Source organism: Papaver somniferum, chromosome 9 (genome assembly GCF_003573695.1).
Source record: "Papaver somniferum cultivar HN1 chromosome 9, ASM357369v1, whole genome shotgun sequence".
Lineage (NCBI taxonomy): Eukaryota > Viridiplantae > Streptophyta > Magnoliopsida > Ranunculales > Papaveraceae > Papaver > Papaver somniferum.
The window spans coordinates 82,243,125-82,262,981 of NC_039366.1; the positions used below are offsets into that span (position 1 = coordinate 82,243,125).

General features: G+C 35.6%; 2 protein-coding genes across 2 annotated transcripts; one reads left to right on the top strand and one right to left on the bottom strand.

Moving 5' to 3' along the window:
* Positions 1–3,913: 3,913 nt before the first annotated feature.
* LOC113312204 lies at positions 3,914–7,493 on the bottom strand. Its single transcript, XM_026560959.1, has 9 exons — positions 6,437–7,493; positions 6,226–6,334; positions 5,950–6,106; positions 5,456–5,673; positions 5,204–5,287; positions 4,823–5,146; positions 4,636–4,735; positions 4,338–4,554; positions 3,914–4,158 (listed from the first exon to the last, which is right to left on the bottom strand). Exons 1-9 carry the CDS (start codon positions 7,491–7,493, stop codon positions 3,914–3,916), a joined length of 2,511 nt encoding a protein of 836 aa, XP_026416744.1.
* A 186-nt stretch (positions 7,494–7,679) lies between these two features.
* On the top strand, positions 7,680–17,015 carry LOC113312205. The gene is made up of 6 exons (XM_026560960.1): positions 7,680–7,701; positions 14,178–14,312; positions 14,420–14,520; positions 16,189–16,284; positions 16,362–16,610; positions 16,713–17,015. The coding sequence occupies exons 1-6, from the start codon at positions 7,680–7,682 to the stop codon at positions 16,872–16,874; spliced, it is 765 nt and encodes a 254-aa protein (XP_026416745.1). The 3' UTR covers positions 16,875–17,015.
* The last annotated feature ends 2,842 nt before the right edge of the window (positions 17,016–19,857 follow it).

The following is a 19,857-nucleotide window of genomic DNA, read 5'->3' on the forward strand; positions in this document are numbered from 1 at the left end:
CTGTATTAAGCCGCTACAGACTCTAGCCTACTACCAATTAACTTCGGACTGGACTGTAGTTGAACCCCAATCAATCTCACATTGATTCAAGGTACAATTGCGTTCCTTACGTCTCTGAACGAGACAAGATATTGTGGAATCACAAACGATGAAACGAAGATGTTTGTGATTACTTTTATCTTGCATACCGGAGAAATTAATCTCGAGTCAATTATTTCAATTATACTCAATATGATAGAATCAGGCAAGATCAGAACACGCAACTACAAAGAAAATAGTTGGGTCTGGCTTCACAATCCCAATGAATTCCTTGAAGTCATTACACACAAATGAAATGTACCCTCATTTAGGTTTATGTAACCGTACCTAAACGTGTACACCATGTTGGTTCATAAATAGTTAACCGAGGTTAGCCATATGATTACTCTCATATCAACCTTATTGATCTTAACCATAACTAGTTCAAATGACTCAAATGAAACTAGTTAAAGATTTGTTCAATTGCTATATTCTCATTAAATTATACAAGAACACAATTGATGCAAAGTCGGTTTGATTCACTTGAATCAATCATGAACATTATAGCCACGGTTTGCAAAGATTGCGTTCCTTATTATATAAATGTTCATGTTCATGTTTAAAACCGATTTAGAACTTTAACCTTCAAGTATGAAAACGGGTACAAGATTGAGTTACGCCAGTACGCAAACGGGTACGCAAAATTCAAATCCCAGCAGAAATTTTCGGACATGAACATGTACGCCAGTATGCAAACAGGTACGCATACTAGGGTTCTCGTATTTCTAAAACCAACAGGAACGCAAACGGGTGCGCATACTATGGTTCCCGGACATGGATTATGAAAAAGCGGGGGTCTAACAACACCACCCAATATTTCTCTTAGCAATCTGTATGGACTAACTCCGAAACACTTTCTAGAGAATCAACTAGACAATCAGACTCAATCTAGGTAAAAGTATCTCAAGGAGTTAATATCTCTATCTTGTTTTGATTTACTCAAGCTAATAGAAATCAGCGAGTCCTAATCAAGCACAAGGAATAACTTGGACGATACTAAAGACCAATGTCCAAGGATCAATCAATGACAATCAACAACCAAAGGTTGGATTATGCTAATTGATGATCTAAACGCACAACCTGTATTATTTCAATTATAAAGATAAACAATATAATGCGAAACTGAAATAACACAGACACCAGAAATTTTGTTAACGAGGAAAACGCAAATGAAAAAAAACCCCGGGACCTAGTCCAGATTGAATACACACTTATTAAGCCGCTACAGACACTAGGCTACTCCAAGCTAACTTCGGACTGGACTATAGTTGAACCCCAATCAGTCTCCCACTGATCCAGGTACAGTTGTACTACCTACGCCTCTGATATCAGCATGATACTGCGCACTTGATTATCTTAGCTTATCTCACCCACAACTAAGAGTTGCTACGACCCCAAATCGCAGGCTTTAATAGTAAACAAATATGTCTCACACAGACAAGTCTATCAAAAGATCAATCTGTCTCCCACAGAAAAACCCTAAAGTTTTTGATCCGTTTTTTGATAATAATCAAGGTGAACAGGAACCAATTGATAATCCGGTCTTATATTCCCGAAGAAAAATCTAGATTAATCAATCACCTCACAACAATCTTAATCGTATGGTAGCGAAAAAAGATGTCGTGGAATCACAAACAATGAGACGAAGGTGTTCGTGATTACTTTTTATATCTTGCCTATCGGAGAAATCAAACAATCTCAAGCTAATCAATATGATTGTACTATTACGATAGAACACTAGTACAAACCTTCACATAGGCCATGTTTTTTAGTTTACAGTCCAGCCACGTTTCAGGTTATTTGTGTGGCTATTGGTCATCAGTATAACTATAACCACATTTTGTTTTACCATGTAGCCATAGTGCACCATTTAGTCATGGGTTTATTCCTAAACCCATCAACTGTATCCATAGGGTATCGTTTGGTCATGGTTTTCAGTTTAATCGAATCACATGTAGCCATAGATGCGTATATGGCCACATTAAATAATTTTGTATGTGTCAAAAGTGTCGGATGACAATAGACACACCTTTTAGACTGTGACGGAAAGAGGATTTATTTAGCCACATTGGTTTGTTTATGTGTCCATAATATCTGGTTTATTAGACACGCATATACTAAGGAATTGACACATTATATCAAACATGACAAAAGATTGACATATGGTTACTCCATTTTTTTTGGGAGGATTATGATATGGCTACACGAAAAACAAATTGTGAACATAGCGTCGGATCCATTAGACACATGAGATTGAATTTTAACTTTTAAAGTACTAGCCATGGTTGTTACCGAGTCTTTTCTAGGCCAAATGCTCCTAGTATGCTTAATTTTCAAGCAACATATGCTAGGGTAATGTTTATGCATGTTCACTGCAATAAAGAAACCTCAAGCTCTGGTGTATAGAAGGATACATTACAAGTGATTGTGGCTTCCAAGGTAATTGCAATACAGCGGGTGCAGCCGGGTGTTTTGTGAAAATAAAACATGTATAGTGGAGTTCTGTTGTGTTACTTTCTCCCAGAATTCCCGATATATAACCATGCCAAAATCCAAAATAGGAAACCATATCTTAAACTTTTCATACAAATCTAGAAGGGACTGCAAACGACAGGAGCCATCTGTGAGACCAACCAAACCTGTTTAACTTATCAATTCACAAAAGCTTGTATATTTTTAGCCAATATATTTAATGAAAAAATTTAGATCTACAACCAATATTTTTTATTTACCTCTTTCCAAAAGAAAAAAACAAAAATATTACATCAAATTGATTTTGGAGCCAGCCACTCCAAAACTACGATTGCAGTAGGAATGCATTTCTTTTGCTCTTTATATAACAAGACAAAACAATCCCATAATCAAATTCTTGATGTTTTAGATGCAGAGTTCGTGTCCTACAATTCGAGTGTCAAACTTATAGAGGCATCTGATGGCATAAAAATGACTTCGTCAAAGCTCAGGGACAATGTAGAGTGTTGAATAGCCACAACGAACCTGCAACAGGAAAATAGGGTTCTGAGTTCAAAAAAAACAAGGAAGAAAGAACGAGGGCACAACAATTAATACAAGGTGTCAGCCCAACTCAACATAAATTGTGGTCAAGACTTCTTACAAAGAGGACTTTCACAAGATATGGGAAAAACCCTGTCAAGTATGGTATTCAAAACGGTTGAGGGTTAAATTGGAACAAGGAAAATGAGATTAAAATTCACTATTCTTCACAGGCTACACAATACAAACTCCTCACACAAGCAAGTGAACCGCTCCATGCAATTCACTTAGGAAAAAGCATCAGTCCGCCCCCAAATGCTTTCACCATAAAATTGAGAACCATAAGACCTTTAGCACCATCATTTTAAATGTTTTTTTTTGTGGTTAATGAACTGGAGTTTCCATCATATATCTACAGGGTTACGAATCTAATTTGGGTACTTGGAATTCAATTTCACCATATGCTTTGAGTAATGTTATGAAGTGTATAAAAGATTTCTGAAATACAAGTACAACATGTAGTTATAGTGCATGTGCCCATAAATATATTCAAGCAATAGGACAAAAATACCAACTCTCATTCTCTTGGATATCTATTTAAAAGTGACCAGAGTAGCAAGTTGTAAAGTACAGTAGTAGAAATTTCAATTGAAGTTCCATATGAGACACGGATAAAATGATGTTATTCATTTTACAAAGAATAAAGCACGCAAACATACAGAAAGCATGCTAAGGAACAGGATTAAACATAAGTTCCATCTTTATCGTTCTTTCAATATCATGTCACTAACCGAATAACCACAGATTAAAGGAAATAAAGCGATGTACCTGCGGGAGTGTGTCATTTTGGCTTGCGTATAAGTAAACCTCGGCAGTCAGTTCGGAAGTAATCATTTCGGGATTCTTTACCCAAGTCTTGTGGATCTACAGACGGCAAGATATTATCATTCGCAGAAAAGATTACTGTACTGAATTCCTCATCGTTGCCATCGTCATCTCTATAATTTTTGGGAGGTGTCACAAAAACAATAGACTTTTTCTTATCTAACTGGTCTTTGACATAAAATACCTGCTTAGCTTGTGAGGCTAAAATAAAAGGATCATTTTTGTATCCCAACATAGTAAGGTCAACAATCTTGTAGCCAAGAGCATCTCTTTGACCCCACGTTTATTATCAACCCAATTGCACTTGAACAGATGAACTTTTCTTTCACAGTAATCTAACTCCCATATCTCTTGCAAGACACCATAATAAGAGGCTTTACCATATGTAACATCATCATCTCTAGATATGTGCATGTCATTTGCTGCAACGCTAACCCCACTATTCTGGTGAATTCTACCATCACGGGATCTTGTGCGGAATAGATATCCATTGATGCGATATACAGTGTATTTCGTTACCTCGTAGTGCGGGCCGTGTGATATCCATCTTAAGTTCTCTGAGATACTTTCTCTGTCGTCTGCCAACTCTTTTTCAACCTGAAATTCATTATTAGGATGAACCTTGAGTTTAAAGGAATATAACACATCAAACAAGACACTTTTTCTATGACCTATTACCTCATTTTTTAACCAAGCGCCAAAAGTGTTAGAGTGCTCTTTCTCTAGCCATGCTCGCTTTTTAGTAGAATAGTTAGTTTCCAAATATAGCTTGTGTCGGCTGGTATGTACAATAACCAAATGTTATTATACTTTGTACAAAAAAAAAACAGGAAAAAAAAGGAAAAAAAAACAAATTAATACTTACTCTATGTAAGGCTCAATTTCAGGCGTGTTCTGCATTACATAGAAATGTGCTTGTCTCAACTGTTCAGGGGTAACTATACACGGCTCTTCAGCTGATAACGGTTCTCCCTCCTGAGATGTATTATGCCTATCTAGTGGAATACCAATTGTCCTGATGCTTTTATGGTACTCACAATATATCTCAATCGTCTCTTCTGCAACATTCTCTTCGGCAATGCATCCACAAGGTTGATTCTTGTTTCGCACATGCCCCTTTATAACCTTCATACACCTTTCGAAAGGATACATCCATCGAAAGCAAACCGGACCGCATAACTTCACTTCCCTGGTAAGATGTACAGTTAAATGAATCATGATGTCAAAGAAGGATGGAAGAAAATACTTCTCTAGTAAGCATAACGTCACACAGAGATCCTCTTGCAATTTATCTAGCTCTTCCACCATGATTTCTTTGGCAGATATTGATCTGAAAAAGAAACAAAACCTGATAATAGCATATCTCACAGGTGTAGGCATAATTGATCGAATAGCGACGGGCAAAAATTGTTGCATAAGCATATGGTAATCATGTGATTTGAGTCCGATCAGCTTACGCTCTTTTAGGTTCACAAGGGTGGAAAAATCCGAACAATACCCTTCTGGAACTCTTAACTCGGATAGTGTCTCCAAGAATATGTCTTTTTCTTCCGTAGTTAATGTATAACATGCTGCGGGAAGTATCGTTCCTTTGTCATCTGTCTTAGGGTGTAACTCCGATTTTAACCCCAAACGCACCAAATCCTTTCTGGCGTTTAATCCATCTTTTGTATTCCCGTTGTGCAGCAACGTTCCAACAAGACTTTGTCCCACATTCTTTTCGACATGCATGAAATCAATACAATGTTGGACATCATTATAGCGCCAATATCTAAGTAGTCGCTGCCATATGTTGTACTTGCTCCAGTAAGTGGTTTCCCTGCCTTCCTCTTCCTCACCTGACCTATCGACTTCTTTTGATATTTTTCTGATGCGCTCAATTTTCGTTTTTCCGATGCGCTTCATCTTTCCACCTTTTCCAGGTGTAGCCTGCACGTCTTCCCCTTGAGTATTCGTCCCCTTCTTTCCCCATGAATTCTTTATACATTTTACCTCCTCATATATTTCTTCCCCGGTCATTGGTTCTGGAGCAGTCTCCCACTCTTGTTTTCCGCCAAATGCCCCCTTCTGCCTTCTGAACGGATGCTCATAGGGTAAAAATCTTCTATAACCAACATAAACATTCTTGTTTGAGTCATGAAGCCTAATACTGTGCGTTTTTTTACGACACACCACACAACCATGATATCCAGCGTAGCGACAACCACATAGTGTACCAAGAGCAGGATAATCGTTTATCGTCCACAAAAAACTGCACGTAGAGTAAACATTTCTTGGGCATATGCATCCCATGTTCTCTTTCCCTTCTCAAATAAGAATTGAAAATCTTTAACAAGAGGTTCTAAAAAGACATCGATGTTGTTTCCTGGCGCACCATCTATAAGTAACGACAACATGATGAACTTTCTCTTCATACACAGCCCCGGTGGAAGGTTGTAAATCACAACCAAAACTGGCCATACACTGTGATGTTTGGTGCCTGTGTTTACATCAACTCCATCAGCCGAAACAGCTAACCGCAGATTTCTTGGATCACCTTTAATTTCTGGGAAATTGTTATCTATCTCTCTCCAAGCATGTGAGTCTGCCGGATGACGTAAAACACCGTCTTTGTTTCTAGTGGTATCGTGCCATATCAAATCTTTTGCTGTGTGCTTCGATTGAAACAGCCGCTGAAATCTTGGGATGATGTCGAAGTACCACAATACCTTTGCTGGAACATTCTCGTAAACTTTACCATCCCTGTCAACTTTCCATCTGGGTGCTTTACAAGTAGGACACACTTTTTCATCCTTGTACTCATTCCAATAAAGAATGCAGTTGTTGATACATGCATGTATCTTTGTGTACCCTGAACCCATTGATTTCAATATTTTTTTTGCCTGATATGTACTCCTCGCCATTAAATTACCTTCTTTGGGAAGCATGTCCTTTAACAAGGGTAACAATTCATTAAAAAACATGTCTGATGCACCGTGCTTACTCTTCAACTTAAACAACTGCACAATTGCAGACAACTTTGTGAAGTTGGGACATCCTTCGTATAAGGGCTTTTCAGCATTTTCAAGTAACTTTTTAAACTTTATAGGGTCATCTGCGAACTCTTCTGCAGCCTGCATCATATCTATAGTGTCTGGAGCATCAGTGGGAGTTCCCATTCCAAAATCTTCGTCTGGAGCATCAGTGGGAGTTCCCATTTCAAATTCAGCGTGCATACCATTGTTGACGTTAACTGGCTTACTACTAGTTATTGCCTCATCCTTTTCCCCATGCTTATTCCAAATAGTATACGTTTGATCGATTCCATTTACGAATAAATGATCTTCTACGTCGCCAACGGAGCATGCACAGAGATTTAAACAATTTGTACACGGACACAACATAAGAAATTCATCATATGTCTCACCCTCCTCCTTGAGATGGTTGACAGCATACCGCAGAAACGCCGCAACTCCTTCTCTATAACGTTTCTTCGTTCTATCAGTACTCATCCAGGATTTATCCATTCTGAAACGCAAAGAGACCAGTAGATCCATCAGTTGCACTCCAATGAAAGCAAAAACTGATAAATCAATTCAGAAATACAAGCTTAGCATTAACTAATAATATGTTTCATTTCAAAATAATAGTTATCCCCTAACTTGACAATTTAGACATACAAGTCTTGAAATTACCAATAAATTCAGCACCATTTGAAACATAAAAAATTTATATGGACAAACATGGTAATAACAGATGAAACAGGCAATATGCAATTTCCCTCATACAAACCGATAATCATGCCACACAAACCCATAATCAGACATCCAGTATTAACTCAGGAAAATTGGTCTAGTACTTTCAGTAAATGGAGTCATTTCAAGTTTTGGAATAACACATACTGAAGGGTCTGTATGTCAGCCGCAGTTGGGAGATTTCGCGAGAATGAATTGCAGCAGCTCTAGGGTCAGTGTGTTTGTTAAATTAGAGTAAACACTGATCTGTGCTCTAATTGATTAACTTAGAAATCAAAATGTCATTTCAAATAAGTACTCTAATTGATTAACTTAGAAATATCAGATCATAAGTAGTATGTCCCTAGTTCTATAATTGACATAGTTGGCAACTTTTATATCTCTGGGAGCTCAAATCTTCTTCTTTAGACAGATGTGAAGTCACATCTGTCGAGAAAGAGCTCTAATGTTCATGAAGAATGATTGCACAATGACAATGAGAAAAAAAATACGAAGTACTTAACACTGGTGCATAGTACATCAAGGCTTGAAAAACATACCTATAAGTAACTTTGAGTCAGTTTTAGTGATTCTTTAAAAAAATGCCTTCCTTTTCTGGCTTTTCTCTCCTCGTCTCAAAGTGCTGATTTAGTAGAAATTAGATCCAGAAACAACAAATCCCAGGCAACTGTTGCAAAAAGTTAAGAATTTTATCATTGCAAATTTTCAAATTCTTCCAAAGGTCTTAACTGAAAATGCTCGAAACTGCACGATAGTATTATACATAAAGCAAATCACTAAATCTGTCTCTCATGGAACTGGAAACTCAATGCTTTCACTGAAGAATAATGACACCCCTGAAACAGATTGAAAACAAATACATGTACCTACAATACATCACCCATTTAGCTACAGATTCAAAAACAAATAGGATAACATCAACCATTTAGTTTTATGAAACATCACCAGATTGAATGAAACATCACCCATTCAGCTACAATACATCACCCATTTAGCTACCCATTTTACTAGTCCCTCTAATAGGATAACATCACCAGATAAGTTCTATGAAACATGCTCACAGATTCAACATGATGTACTGAACAACAAAGCAGTAGTGAGCACAGATTCTATATGTTGCAGGAAAAAATAGACACAAACTTTAGTGCAGCGAAAAAGAATTTTAGTGCACAAACTTCAGACACAAACTTTACTCAACAGATTCTATATGTTGCAGGAGTTAACAACATTTCAGGCAAACATGGGGTATATCATTCAAGACAGAGCATGAAAAGTTCAGAGGTTTAACTAAATTACAATGAGGTTACAGTTCAACAAGCTATCATGATAATTATCAGAGATAATAACTTTAAGGTTTGAGAATGATACCTCCAGTATAAACTGGGTTTAGGCACTACCACATATTGTGATGCTCCTTCTTACCCCCTCCTTGGTTTGTATTTCAGCCTCACAAGTACCTGGTTGCTCAAAAGAGATTGTCAGGACTAACAAATTCAGAGAGCATCAATGTTGACTAACATCAAGGGAACCAGATGAAGCTAACACAGAGTGCAATGGGTTACAACAAAATTCAAAAAGCTAACATAGTAACACTTATTACTACGCAAAAATCATCTAGTATAATGAGAATTTCAGCAATCTAAGAATGAATGCTACAACATACCTAAGATGGGAGTAAATCAGACTGATTTTAGGGTTGAATCTATAGATATTCTAAAACATCAAGGGGCAATAATCCCGCCCAAAAGTTATTTCTTTTGATTTCAACCCCAAAATAAAAAGGTTAGGGTTCAAATAAAAAATAATTGACTGGGATTATTACCGCTAGATGTTCTCAATATTCTTGATTTCATCAGATTTTCATCCTATGGAGGTGCAGAAATATTTCCAAAATTGAAGACTAAATCTTCCCTAAAATCCCCTTATTTTCTGCCAGAATATCAGTTGGAGAATTTTTTTCCTTAAGATAGAGAGATATGGATGAAGTGATTTAGAGATTTTAGGGATGAACTGATAGGCGTACATGCCTGTTTGAGAAGATACCCATTTTACATTGTTAACATCAAAACCGAGCATGTGTTTGTCTTTTTTTTTTTAATAGGGTTTACCGACACAAGTAAAGAAAATGCAAAAAAATTTGTTAAATTAGTTTGTGAATATAGTTAATTTATCAAAAAAAAAAAGTAAAGTTAAATTATTTCCCCACACAAATTTAATTAAAATTAAATTATAGTTAATTATAAATTATTCGATTAAAATTAAATTAGTACTCGAACTCGTTCCGAATCGATCAATATTTCAGGTGAAGTGTCGAGTCTTGATTATGTAATAACTAAATTATGATTATGTAATAACTAAATTTTGCCGTGTCTCGATTCCAAAGGAAGAAGTTCCGTTTTCATCAGTTTTACTCGAACTCGTTTCGAATCGATCAATATTTCAGGTGAAGTGTCGAGTCTTGATTATGTACTAAATTTGATCATGTAATAACTAAATTTTGATTATGTAATAACTAAATTATGATTATGTAATAACTAAATTTTTCAGTGTCTCGATCCAAAGGACGAAGTTCCATTTTCATCAGTTTTACTCGAACTCGTTCCGAATCGATCAATATTTCAGGTGAAGTGTCGAGTCTTGATTATGTAACTAAATTTTGATCATGTTATAACTAAATTTTGATTATGTAATAACTAAATTATGATTATGTAATAACTAAATTTTGCGTGTCTCGATTCCAAAGGACGAAGTTCCATTTTCATCAGTTTTACTCGAACTCGTTTCGAATCGATCAATATTTCAGGTGAAGTGTCGAGTCTTGATTATGTAACTAAATTTTGATCATGTAAACTAAATTTTGATATAATAACTAAATTATGATTATGTAATAACTAAATTTTTCGTGTCTCGATTCCAAAGGACGAAGTTCCATTTCATCAGTTTTACTCGAACTCGTTCCGAATCGATCAATATTTCAGGTGAAGTGTCGAGTCTTGATTATGTAACTAAATTTTGATCATGTTATAACTAAATTTTGATTATGTAATAACTAAATTATGATTATGTAATAACTAAATTTTTCCGTGTCTCGATTCCAAAGGACGAAGTTCCATTTTCATCAGTTTTACTCGAACTCGTTCCTAATCGATCAATATTTCAGGTGAAGTGTCGAGTGATTATGTAACTAAATTTTGATCATGTAATAACTAAATTTTGATTATATAATAACTAAATTATGATTATGTAATAACTAAATTTTTCGTGTCTCGATTCCAAAGGACGAAGTTCCGTTTTCATCAGTTTTACTCGAACTCGTTCCGAATCGATCAATATTTCAGGTGAAGTGTCGAGTCTTGATTATGTAACTAAATTTTGATCATGTAATAACTAAATTTTGATTATTAATAACTAAATTATGATTATGTAATAACTAAATTTTTCCGTGTCTCGATTCCAAAGGACGAAGTTCCATTTTCATCAGTTTTACTCGAACTCGTTCCGAATCGATCAATATTTCAGGTGAAGTGTCGAGTCTTGATTATGTAACTAAATTTTGATCATGTAATAACTAAATTTTGATTATTAATAACTAAATTATGATTATGTAATAACTAAATTTTGTCGTGTCTCGATTCCAAAGGACGAAGTTCCGTTTTCATCAGTTTTACTCGAACTCGTTCGAATCGATCAATATTTCAGGTGAAGTGTCGAGTCTTGATTATGTAACTAAATTTTGATCATGTAATAACTAAATTTTTATTATGTAATAACTAAATTTTTCCGTGTCTCGATTCCAAAGGACGAAGTTCCTTTCATCAGTTTTACTCGAACTCGTTCCGAATCGATCAATATTTCAGGTGAAGTGTCGAGTCTTGATTATGTAACTAAATTTTGATCATGTTATAACTAAATTTTGATTATGTAATAACTAAATTATGATTATGTAATAACTAAATTTTGTCGTGTCTCGATTCCAAAGGACGAAGTTCCGTTTTCATCAGTTTTACTCGAACTCGTTTCGAATCGATCAATATTTCAGGTGAAGTGTCGAGTCTTGATTATGTAACTAAATTTTGATCATGTAATAACTAAATTTTGATTATGTAATAACTAAATTATGATTATGTAATAACTAAATTTTTCCGTGTCTCGATTCCAAAGGACGAAGTTCCATTTTCATCAGTTTTACTCGAACTCGTTCCGAATCGATCAATATTTCAGGTGAAGTGTCGAGTCTTGATTATGTAACTAAATTTTGATCATGTAATAACTAAATTTTGATTATGTAATAACTAAATTATGATTATGTAATAACTAAATTTTGTCGTGTCTCGATTCCAAAGGACGAAGTTCCGTTTTCATCAGTTTTACTCGAACTCGTTTCGAATCGATCAATATTTCAGGTCAAGTGTCGAGTCTTGATTATGTAACTAAATTTTGATCATGTAATAACTAAATTTTTATTATGTAATAACTAAATTTTGATTATGTAATAACTAAATTTTTCCGTGTCTCGATTCCAAAGGACGAAGTTCCATTTTCATCAGTTTTACTCGAACTCGTTCCGAATCGATCAATATTTCAGGTGAAGTGTCGAGTCTTGATTATGTAACTAAATTTTGATTATGTAATAAAAAAAAAAGTAAAGAGAAAAAAAGGAAAAAAATGAAAAAAATTTAAGTAAAAAATGAAAAATAATGAAAAATTTATGCCACATTTATGTCCAGCCCAGTCAATTACATGGTTTAAGCTACACTCCAGCCCAGTCCATTACATGGTTTAAGCTAACACTCCATCCCAGTCCATTACGATTTTACTTATGTTATTTCAAAATGCATCGAATAGGATGTCCATAGTAAATCTAACGGTGAAATATTTATCACAATCCCAACCAATAGTTAGATTAATAGGGAAGAACCTCTTATCTTACGCTCTGTAACACCTCAAAATTCTGTTCGTTTTATCTTTCCTCCTAAACCAGAGTTACAGAGCGGAGAGAACTAGAGAAACCTAAGCAGAGTAAAAAGGGGATAAAGTTCTAGGCTTAAAATCAGGGAAACATTGAGATTTGTTAGAGTAAAAAGGGAAATCGGATTTCTAAAGTTTGGAAATATTTTTAGGTCTACCGTAGGATCAAAATCAAATGGTATTTTCTTAGGAGATTTTTCCGAAAAAAGGAAATCGTAGACCAAACTCAATCGATTTTTCAGTTCACCCTAAATAATTTTGAGCGGGATGAAAATGAAACGCAAAATATTTTCGGCGGGATTATTCAATCTGTGCGACTTTATAAAGGGCCGTATGTGTTGAGGAATTGCATGGCTAAATCTTATAAAGGTATATCCTGTTCTCAATCTTTCTTTCGTCTAAAAAGCTTAGTTATTCAAACCCTAATTGATTCAAACCTTAATTTTTGAATCAGACCCAATTGATTCAAAGGTTAAGTTTTGACTCAAACCCTAATTCTTAATTTTTGATTCATTGAAAGCAGGGTTTATGCACCTGTTTATTTCTTATTAAGAAGAACAATGGTGTGCATGCATGTTTAAGCTTTTCCTATGTTATGCTTAGGATCTTTATGCAGATTGTATTCTAAGTTGCATAGTGGCTGGATAACAACTCAGTCTTCTATGGTTATGGAAATGCTATTCTTTTATGTTTTTTTCTTTCTTTTCCGATGAATCTGATTAATGTTTTTCACACTGCAAACAATAGTTTAAGCTTCTGTGGTTCTCCCTGAAACCACTCGACATCACATTCTTATCTCATTTAGCTGGCCACATTCTCTGTCGTGTATACTCCCGTGTCATTGACGTTTTGTATAATGGGATTATAATTATGTCAGAGCTAGGTCAATTGAATGTTATTCCTTGGTTTTTTTATCTGTCTATTCTGATGAATGTTTTTCACATTGCAAACCAATAGTTTAAACTTCTGTGGTTCTCCCTGAAACCACTAGAAATCACATTTTTATCTCATTTTCATCAACTTTAGCTGGTCAGTAAGCTTCCATCTGTCGTGTATACTCCCGAGTCATTGACATTTTGTATAATGGGATTATAATTATGTCGGAGATCGGCATCCGTCGTTTGTTTTTAGGGAACTTGGTAGGTTTACATAATTGTGTATGTTTGAACTGGAGTCTTGCTTGAGTTCTTTCAATGCTCTAGTAAAAACCTCAGCGATTAATAATTTTTTAATTGTTATATCTTTTAACAATTCTGAGACGGCATCCTGCTCTTGCATCTAATCATACTAATCAAGACCATGTTAGTACTGACATAATCAAGACCATGTTAATTGACTGTTATTTAATTTTTGCTTGTGTCTAGCTTAATAACTTTTGACTTTTGATTGAAAAGAATTCAGACCTTATTTGATTGAATCATATACATGTATATGCAGTTTCCTATATGACTACACAAGAGAATTCGAGTTGGGAGCCAGAGTATGATGATGATGAGTATGCTGAAAATGAGACTGCAGCCCTGGAGGCTCAAGCCTTGCAGAATTTAGGAGAGTCAGAGGATGAAGACGAAGATTCCGATGGTAGTCGCACCGGTTCCGATGGTGATAGCTCCAGTTCTGATGATGAATCGACTGAAAGTCCTGAACAGCCTGGTAATGCTATACTAGCTTGTCTGTTTTTGTTTGCTTTGGACTTAAAAAATATGAGTACACTCTTACACCATGTTTACTCTTATTTTGGGTTTTTGAACTATAAAAAGACACAGGAGCTCCAAACAATACAGTAGAGTCTAAGGAGAATAATGTTCGAGGTTTAACAAGATTGAAGAAGCTAAAGAAAAATTTTGACGGCGAGAAGCATGTGATAGAATTTGATAATTTTGGTCGATTTAAGGGGAAATATAAAGCTGAAATTGCTAGTTACATGGGTGTATTGGTACGTCGAGACGTTGGTCTAAGGCACTTGAAGTGGAAGGAAGTGAATTCAGTGATGAGGGATAAGTTATGGCACGAACTATTGGTATGTATATGCTGATCTATATTGATTTTTAATACTATATTTGTTATTAATTTGTTACCTGCCGTTAACATCTCCATATTTTGGCAGCGGTTTTATGAAATTGAGGAGACTATGAGAAGACAAATTATGAAATATTTTGGGGAACATTTGCGCAACTTCAGAAGAAAGTTGTATGTAAAGTTCATAGTGCCCAATTTGGGTAAACCTGCTAAACTAAATACTGTTCCTAAACAATATCGTGTCATTGTGAACCAAGAACAATGGGACAAGTTCGTAAAGTGGAGGTTGTCTGATAAATGCAAGGTTGTATATTGCACGTTTTAGTTTGGAAATATTGATATTAATTTCATTAATTAGTCTAACTTTTTTATGAATGAAATTCTTTAAATCTGTATGCTCAGGAGTTGTCCATTAGGGGAGCTAAGGCGCGTAAGAACCACAAATATAACCACAGGACGGGAAGAGCAGGGTATGCAGGGCTGTTGGAAAAATTAGTAAGTCCAGTTTGTTATAAATTATTATTATTTCCAGTTTAAATTATAGTATTATCTATCTAATTTTTCTTCTTGTGTATTTTATAATTACTAGATTAATGAGAAAGAGATCCTTGAAGATGAAAATCCTTCACGGTCTTTACTATGGAGGAAGGCACATCAAAACAAAAATGGAGAATACGATGACGATGATGTTAGGGAAAAAGCAGCTCAGCTTGTAAGACGACTGAAACTATCTAGCTATTTGTTTTGTGCTTGAGTAAATGTGAAAATAATTTTGATTTAATTGATTATCACTTCTAATCCCTTAATTCTTTTTTTGTGCAGGAGGATTTTGATAAGCAGCTGGAAGATGGAACTTTGAGAAAACAACCAGGCAATGATTCTATCACCCTTGTGTTTGGGGAAGAACATGCTGGGCGTGTAAGATGTATAGGCAAGGGAGTGACTCCAACAACGTACTGGCACCTGCCACGGAAAGGAGCATCCAAGGAGCACATTGAACTGAAGAAACAACTGGAAGATGAAAGACGCGCGAACCAAATGGAGAGAGATAGGAAGGATGCAGAAATGAAGGAAATGAAGGCAGCAATGAAGGCACAAGAAGAAATGATGAGCAGCTTAATGTCTCAGCTAAAATCTCAAGGCATATTGAAAAAGAAAATCAAAAGCAAAAAGGCACGGGTATGTTTAACATCATCCAAGTAATTTTGATTAAGTATGTATTTCCTAATAATTCTGCAGTATCTAATATGTCAACTGCACTATATAGAAATCTCCTATTAGAGAGAAGTCTCTTATGCTTGAATTCCCTGTTACAAGCATTTCTCCGACTGAAAGGAATGAATCTAATACAAATAGAAATGACCCTGAATCTGAAAATGTATCTCAGTCTACGGGATCGAAAGATAGTTCTGAACTCCAAATGGTATGTTTCTTTTGCAGGTATTTAAAATATATAGTGCTTTGAGAGTTCCATTTTTTGTTGATGTTAATATAGCGTATATTTTTGTAGTCTGGAAAATACAAACAAAAGTCTCCTGCATCTGAGCATCTACCCCTTAGTTCACCAGACAATTCTCAATCGAAAGACAAAACTGAACTTTCAACGGTATGTCCTTTTCACAGGCATTTAAGCATTTTGAGATTTGAATCTGTTGATGTCAATATAACATTTCTGTTTTGCAGATTGGTAAATGCAAACTGGCTCATGCTTCACTGAGAAATATCATTGCATGGGGTTCGGTTCTTCCATCAGTGCCAGGTCAGAAGGTTCATGGAGATCCACTCCGGGATGATTGTGTCAGAGTGACGGTTGAAAAGTCGATATTAAAGAATCATTGTTTGCCAGTCCCATCTACTCATCTCAAAACAGTAGAGGATGCTGAAAAATCTATAGTAGCTTGGCCTAAAGAGTTTGTGATCTCTTGCTCTAGTGTAAGTTGCTTTATTATACATGTTTATTACCTTCTGCATCCTGACCATATAACTGTTAACATGGTTTTTTCCCTTAATTATACATCCACTGGCTTGCTGCAGGGCCATCCACTTTCAGACCCCGGTGAACATGATTCTGACCCAAACGATGAATATGATTCTGACCCAAACACTAAGAAGACAAAGAAGAAGAAACCTTCATATATGAAGAGCGGGGAACTAAAGTCTCGGAGATCCAGCAAGAGACTCAAGACTGCAGCCTAATTATTAATAGAAATAGTCGTGGACTATAGGATTTGGATGTTTAAACTTTTAAGTCTCTCTTTGAAAGTTTGTTTTCTCAAGGTTACTGCACAATTATCAGATTGAGATGTTTATTATATTGTGAAATGAAATTATTTTGGTACAATTCTAATTGTAGTCTTCATTAATTTTTTATGGATGGTTATTTAGGTGATTTTTGAATAGCTACATTGAAAACACTTGATGTGTCCAAAAGGTGAACAATAGCTACATTCAAAACACTTGATGTGTCCAAAAGGTGAACAAAAGCTACATTCAAAAAACTTGATGTGTCCAAAAGGTGAACAATAGCTACATTGAAAACACTTGATGTGTCTAAAAGTTGAACAATAGCTACATTCAAAAAACTTGATGTGTCCAAAAGGTGAACAATAGCTACATTGAAAACACTTGATGTATCCAAAAGGTGAACAATAGCTACATTCAACACACTTGATGTGTCTTTCGAAAAAATTTAGCCACGGTGCTACAAATTTTTAGTAGCCATAACTTATTAATTGGCCATGTAAAATGTTTATCATGTGTCCAAAAATATGGATGGCCATGGTACCATAGATTAAACGTGACTACAAATCATGTATTAGCCATGTTAAATTATTTTCCGTGTGTCCAAATGATAGAGATGGCCATGGTTGAGAAAAATTAGTGTGACCGCAACTCATGAATTGGCCATGATAAAATGAATTTTGCGTGTCCAATTGATGACAAAGGCCACGACTATAATAAAATTTACGTGACTTTAAGGTAAACTTTAGCCACATATAATTAAATTGTGTGTCTATAAGGATCCTATGGCCACGGTGATAGTGAAAATGCTTAACTACCAAAAAAATATTGAGTACCATATAGACACGGTTTTAGAGTTATGGCCATGGTTAATCATATTTTATAGCCACTCAAAGTTTATGCAGCCATAGGGATACCTTTTTGTCTCGGCACCTGATGCCACATTTTTGGAGTGAAAAAAATCCATGACCAAAAGCCTATGGACACGGTGATTAAGTGTGGCCAATGTAAAGATTTGTACTAGTGGAAGATGCAAGATCAGATCACACAACTACGATAAAAGTAGTATCGGTCTGGCTTCATAATCCCAATGAAGTCTTCAAGTCGTTAACCTGGTTTTAGAATAAGAAAACAAAAGGTGAAAGGAGAACCGACTCTAGCACGCAAACTAGCAGCACACATAAGGTGTGGGGATTAGTTTTGCAGAGTTGCTAGATGTTCCCTTATATAGTCTTTCAAATCAGGGTTTTGCCTTAGTTACAAAGCAATCAATATCCACCGTTAGATGAAAACCTGATTTAGATTCAAGCTAATATTTCTCAACCGTTAGATCGAAAACTTAGCTTATCATACACAAATGACTGTACGCTTCTAGGTTTGTTAACCGCACCCAAACGTGTACATTGTTGGTTCACAATAGTTTACCAAAAGGCTAATCATATGAGTGTTTCATACCAACCATGTTCTTCTTCACCATAACTAGTTCAAATGACTCAAATGAACTAGTTAAGAGAGTTGTTCAATTGCAAGGAAATATTATGTAACTACACAATACACAATTGAAGGAAAGATGATTTGATTCACAAGAATCGGTTCATGAACTTTAATAGCCACAGTTTGCAAAAGCATTCCTTAGTCTTTTAATATTAAGTTCAGAGATCATCTTTAGATATATAACCTTCTCAATTTCGTAGACTAGGTTCGCGGACTTAAGACACCGGACATAGTTTACAAACTCTAGCAGAAATTCTCAGGATGAGAACTTCGCCGGTTCGCGGACTGGGTTCGCGGACTTGGCTCACGCAAGTAGTTTGTCAACTCCAGCAGAAATTCTCGGATTTGAGAACTTCGGCAGTTCGCGGACTTGGCACTTGCCATACTTCCGGTTCTCTTGATCAACAAAGTTCGAGAACTTCGGTTCAAGGAATACATTGGTTATGTAATCTAAACATTCATTCCAATCATTGAAACATTCTTAGAGGACGTTATATAGTTGTTACACCGTTTCTCGTCAAAGCAATTTCCAAAGTGATTGAAACATTCATGACTTTCGTCACTAGGTAAAGATAAACTTGGTCGAAGCGAAAAGCTTACCAACACATATTTCGAGATATAGATAGGCAATGTATACTCGGCTCGAAATACCAAATGTGTATAATCTAGTCTATATATACAACATACGACTTTTGTCTCAAAGAGTAGGAGATAGAATGGATAGACTTTTGAGTGACAGATAAGTTCAAGTCTCCACATACCTTTTTGTCGAGAAGTTTCACCGGTTCCTTGAGTGGTCCTTCTACTTGTATGATGAATCTCCATGAAGTCCTTGAGCTCAACTACACTTACTCTCCTAGTCCGAGATTTAGCTATAAGAGACTAGAAATCAAGACTTGTAGTTTTGATCACTAACATTGACAAACATGCTTGAGACATCAACGCATGCGAGTTTGACCGAGCAGTGCTCTAGCAATCTCCTCCTTTGTCAATTTTAGTGAAAAAACTATCAATACATATGGAATACAAAAAAGATAATGAAACTTTAGTAGCTCCTATTCCACATGTCTAATCTTCAACATTCCTCGAAATCTTCGTCACTTCCAAGTACTCCAATGATCGCAAAGGTTGTAAGTTTAGCACTATCGTTGTTGAAGATCCGTAGCTATAACAATGAGAAAGCATCGGTCTCGATCATTGTTATAAAGTGTCATAGTATTATTACACAGTGTCAAAGTTCAATTGTATCACAACTTCAACAATAATACTATGGTGATATGTATCACTCCCCTTTAGTCAATACTCCATATCACATGCAAACCACTCCCCCTTACACAATGATCCGAAAACCATATGTATTTGTAGTGTGAACTACATATTAATTCTCCCCCTTTTTGTCAACAAAATTGGCAAAGGTACAAGAACGGGTTCATAATGAAATTTC

Bases quoted from the DNA above. Each gene is read 5' to 3' on its own strand.
- LOC113312205 (XM_026560960.1), top strand. From the start codon at position 7,680: ATGGTAATAACAGATGAAACAG. The intron at 7,702-14,177 runs GCAATATGCAAT...ATGAGACTGCAG, and splicing joins GGTAATAACAGATGAAACAG to CCCTGGAGGCTCAAGCCTTG. The intron at 16,285-16,361 runs GTATGTCCTTTT...TCTGTTTTGCAG, and splicing joins ACAAAACTGAACTTTCAACG to ATTGGTAAATGCAAACTGGC.
- LOC113312204 (XM_026560959.1), bottom strand. From the start codon at position 7,493: ATGGATCTACTGGTCTCTTTGCGTTTCAGAATGGATAAATCCTGGATG. The intron at 4,736-4,822 runs GTAAGTATTAAT...TGTACATACCAG, and splicing joins GAAATTGAGCCTTACATAGA to CCGACACAAGCTATATTTGG. The intron at 4,555-4,635 runs GTAATAGGTCAT...AATGAATTTCAG, and splicing joins GCGCTTGGTTAAAAAATGAG to GTTGAAAAAGAGTTGGCAGA.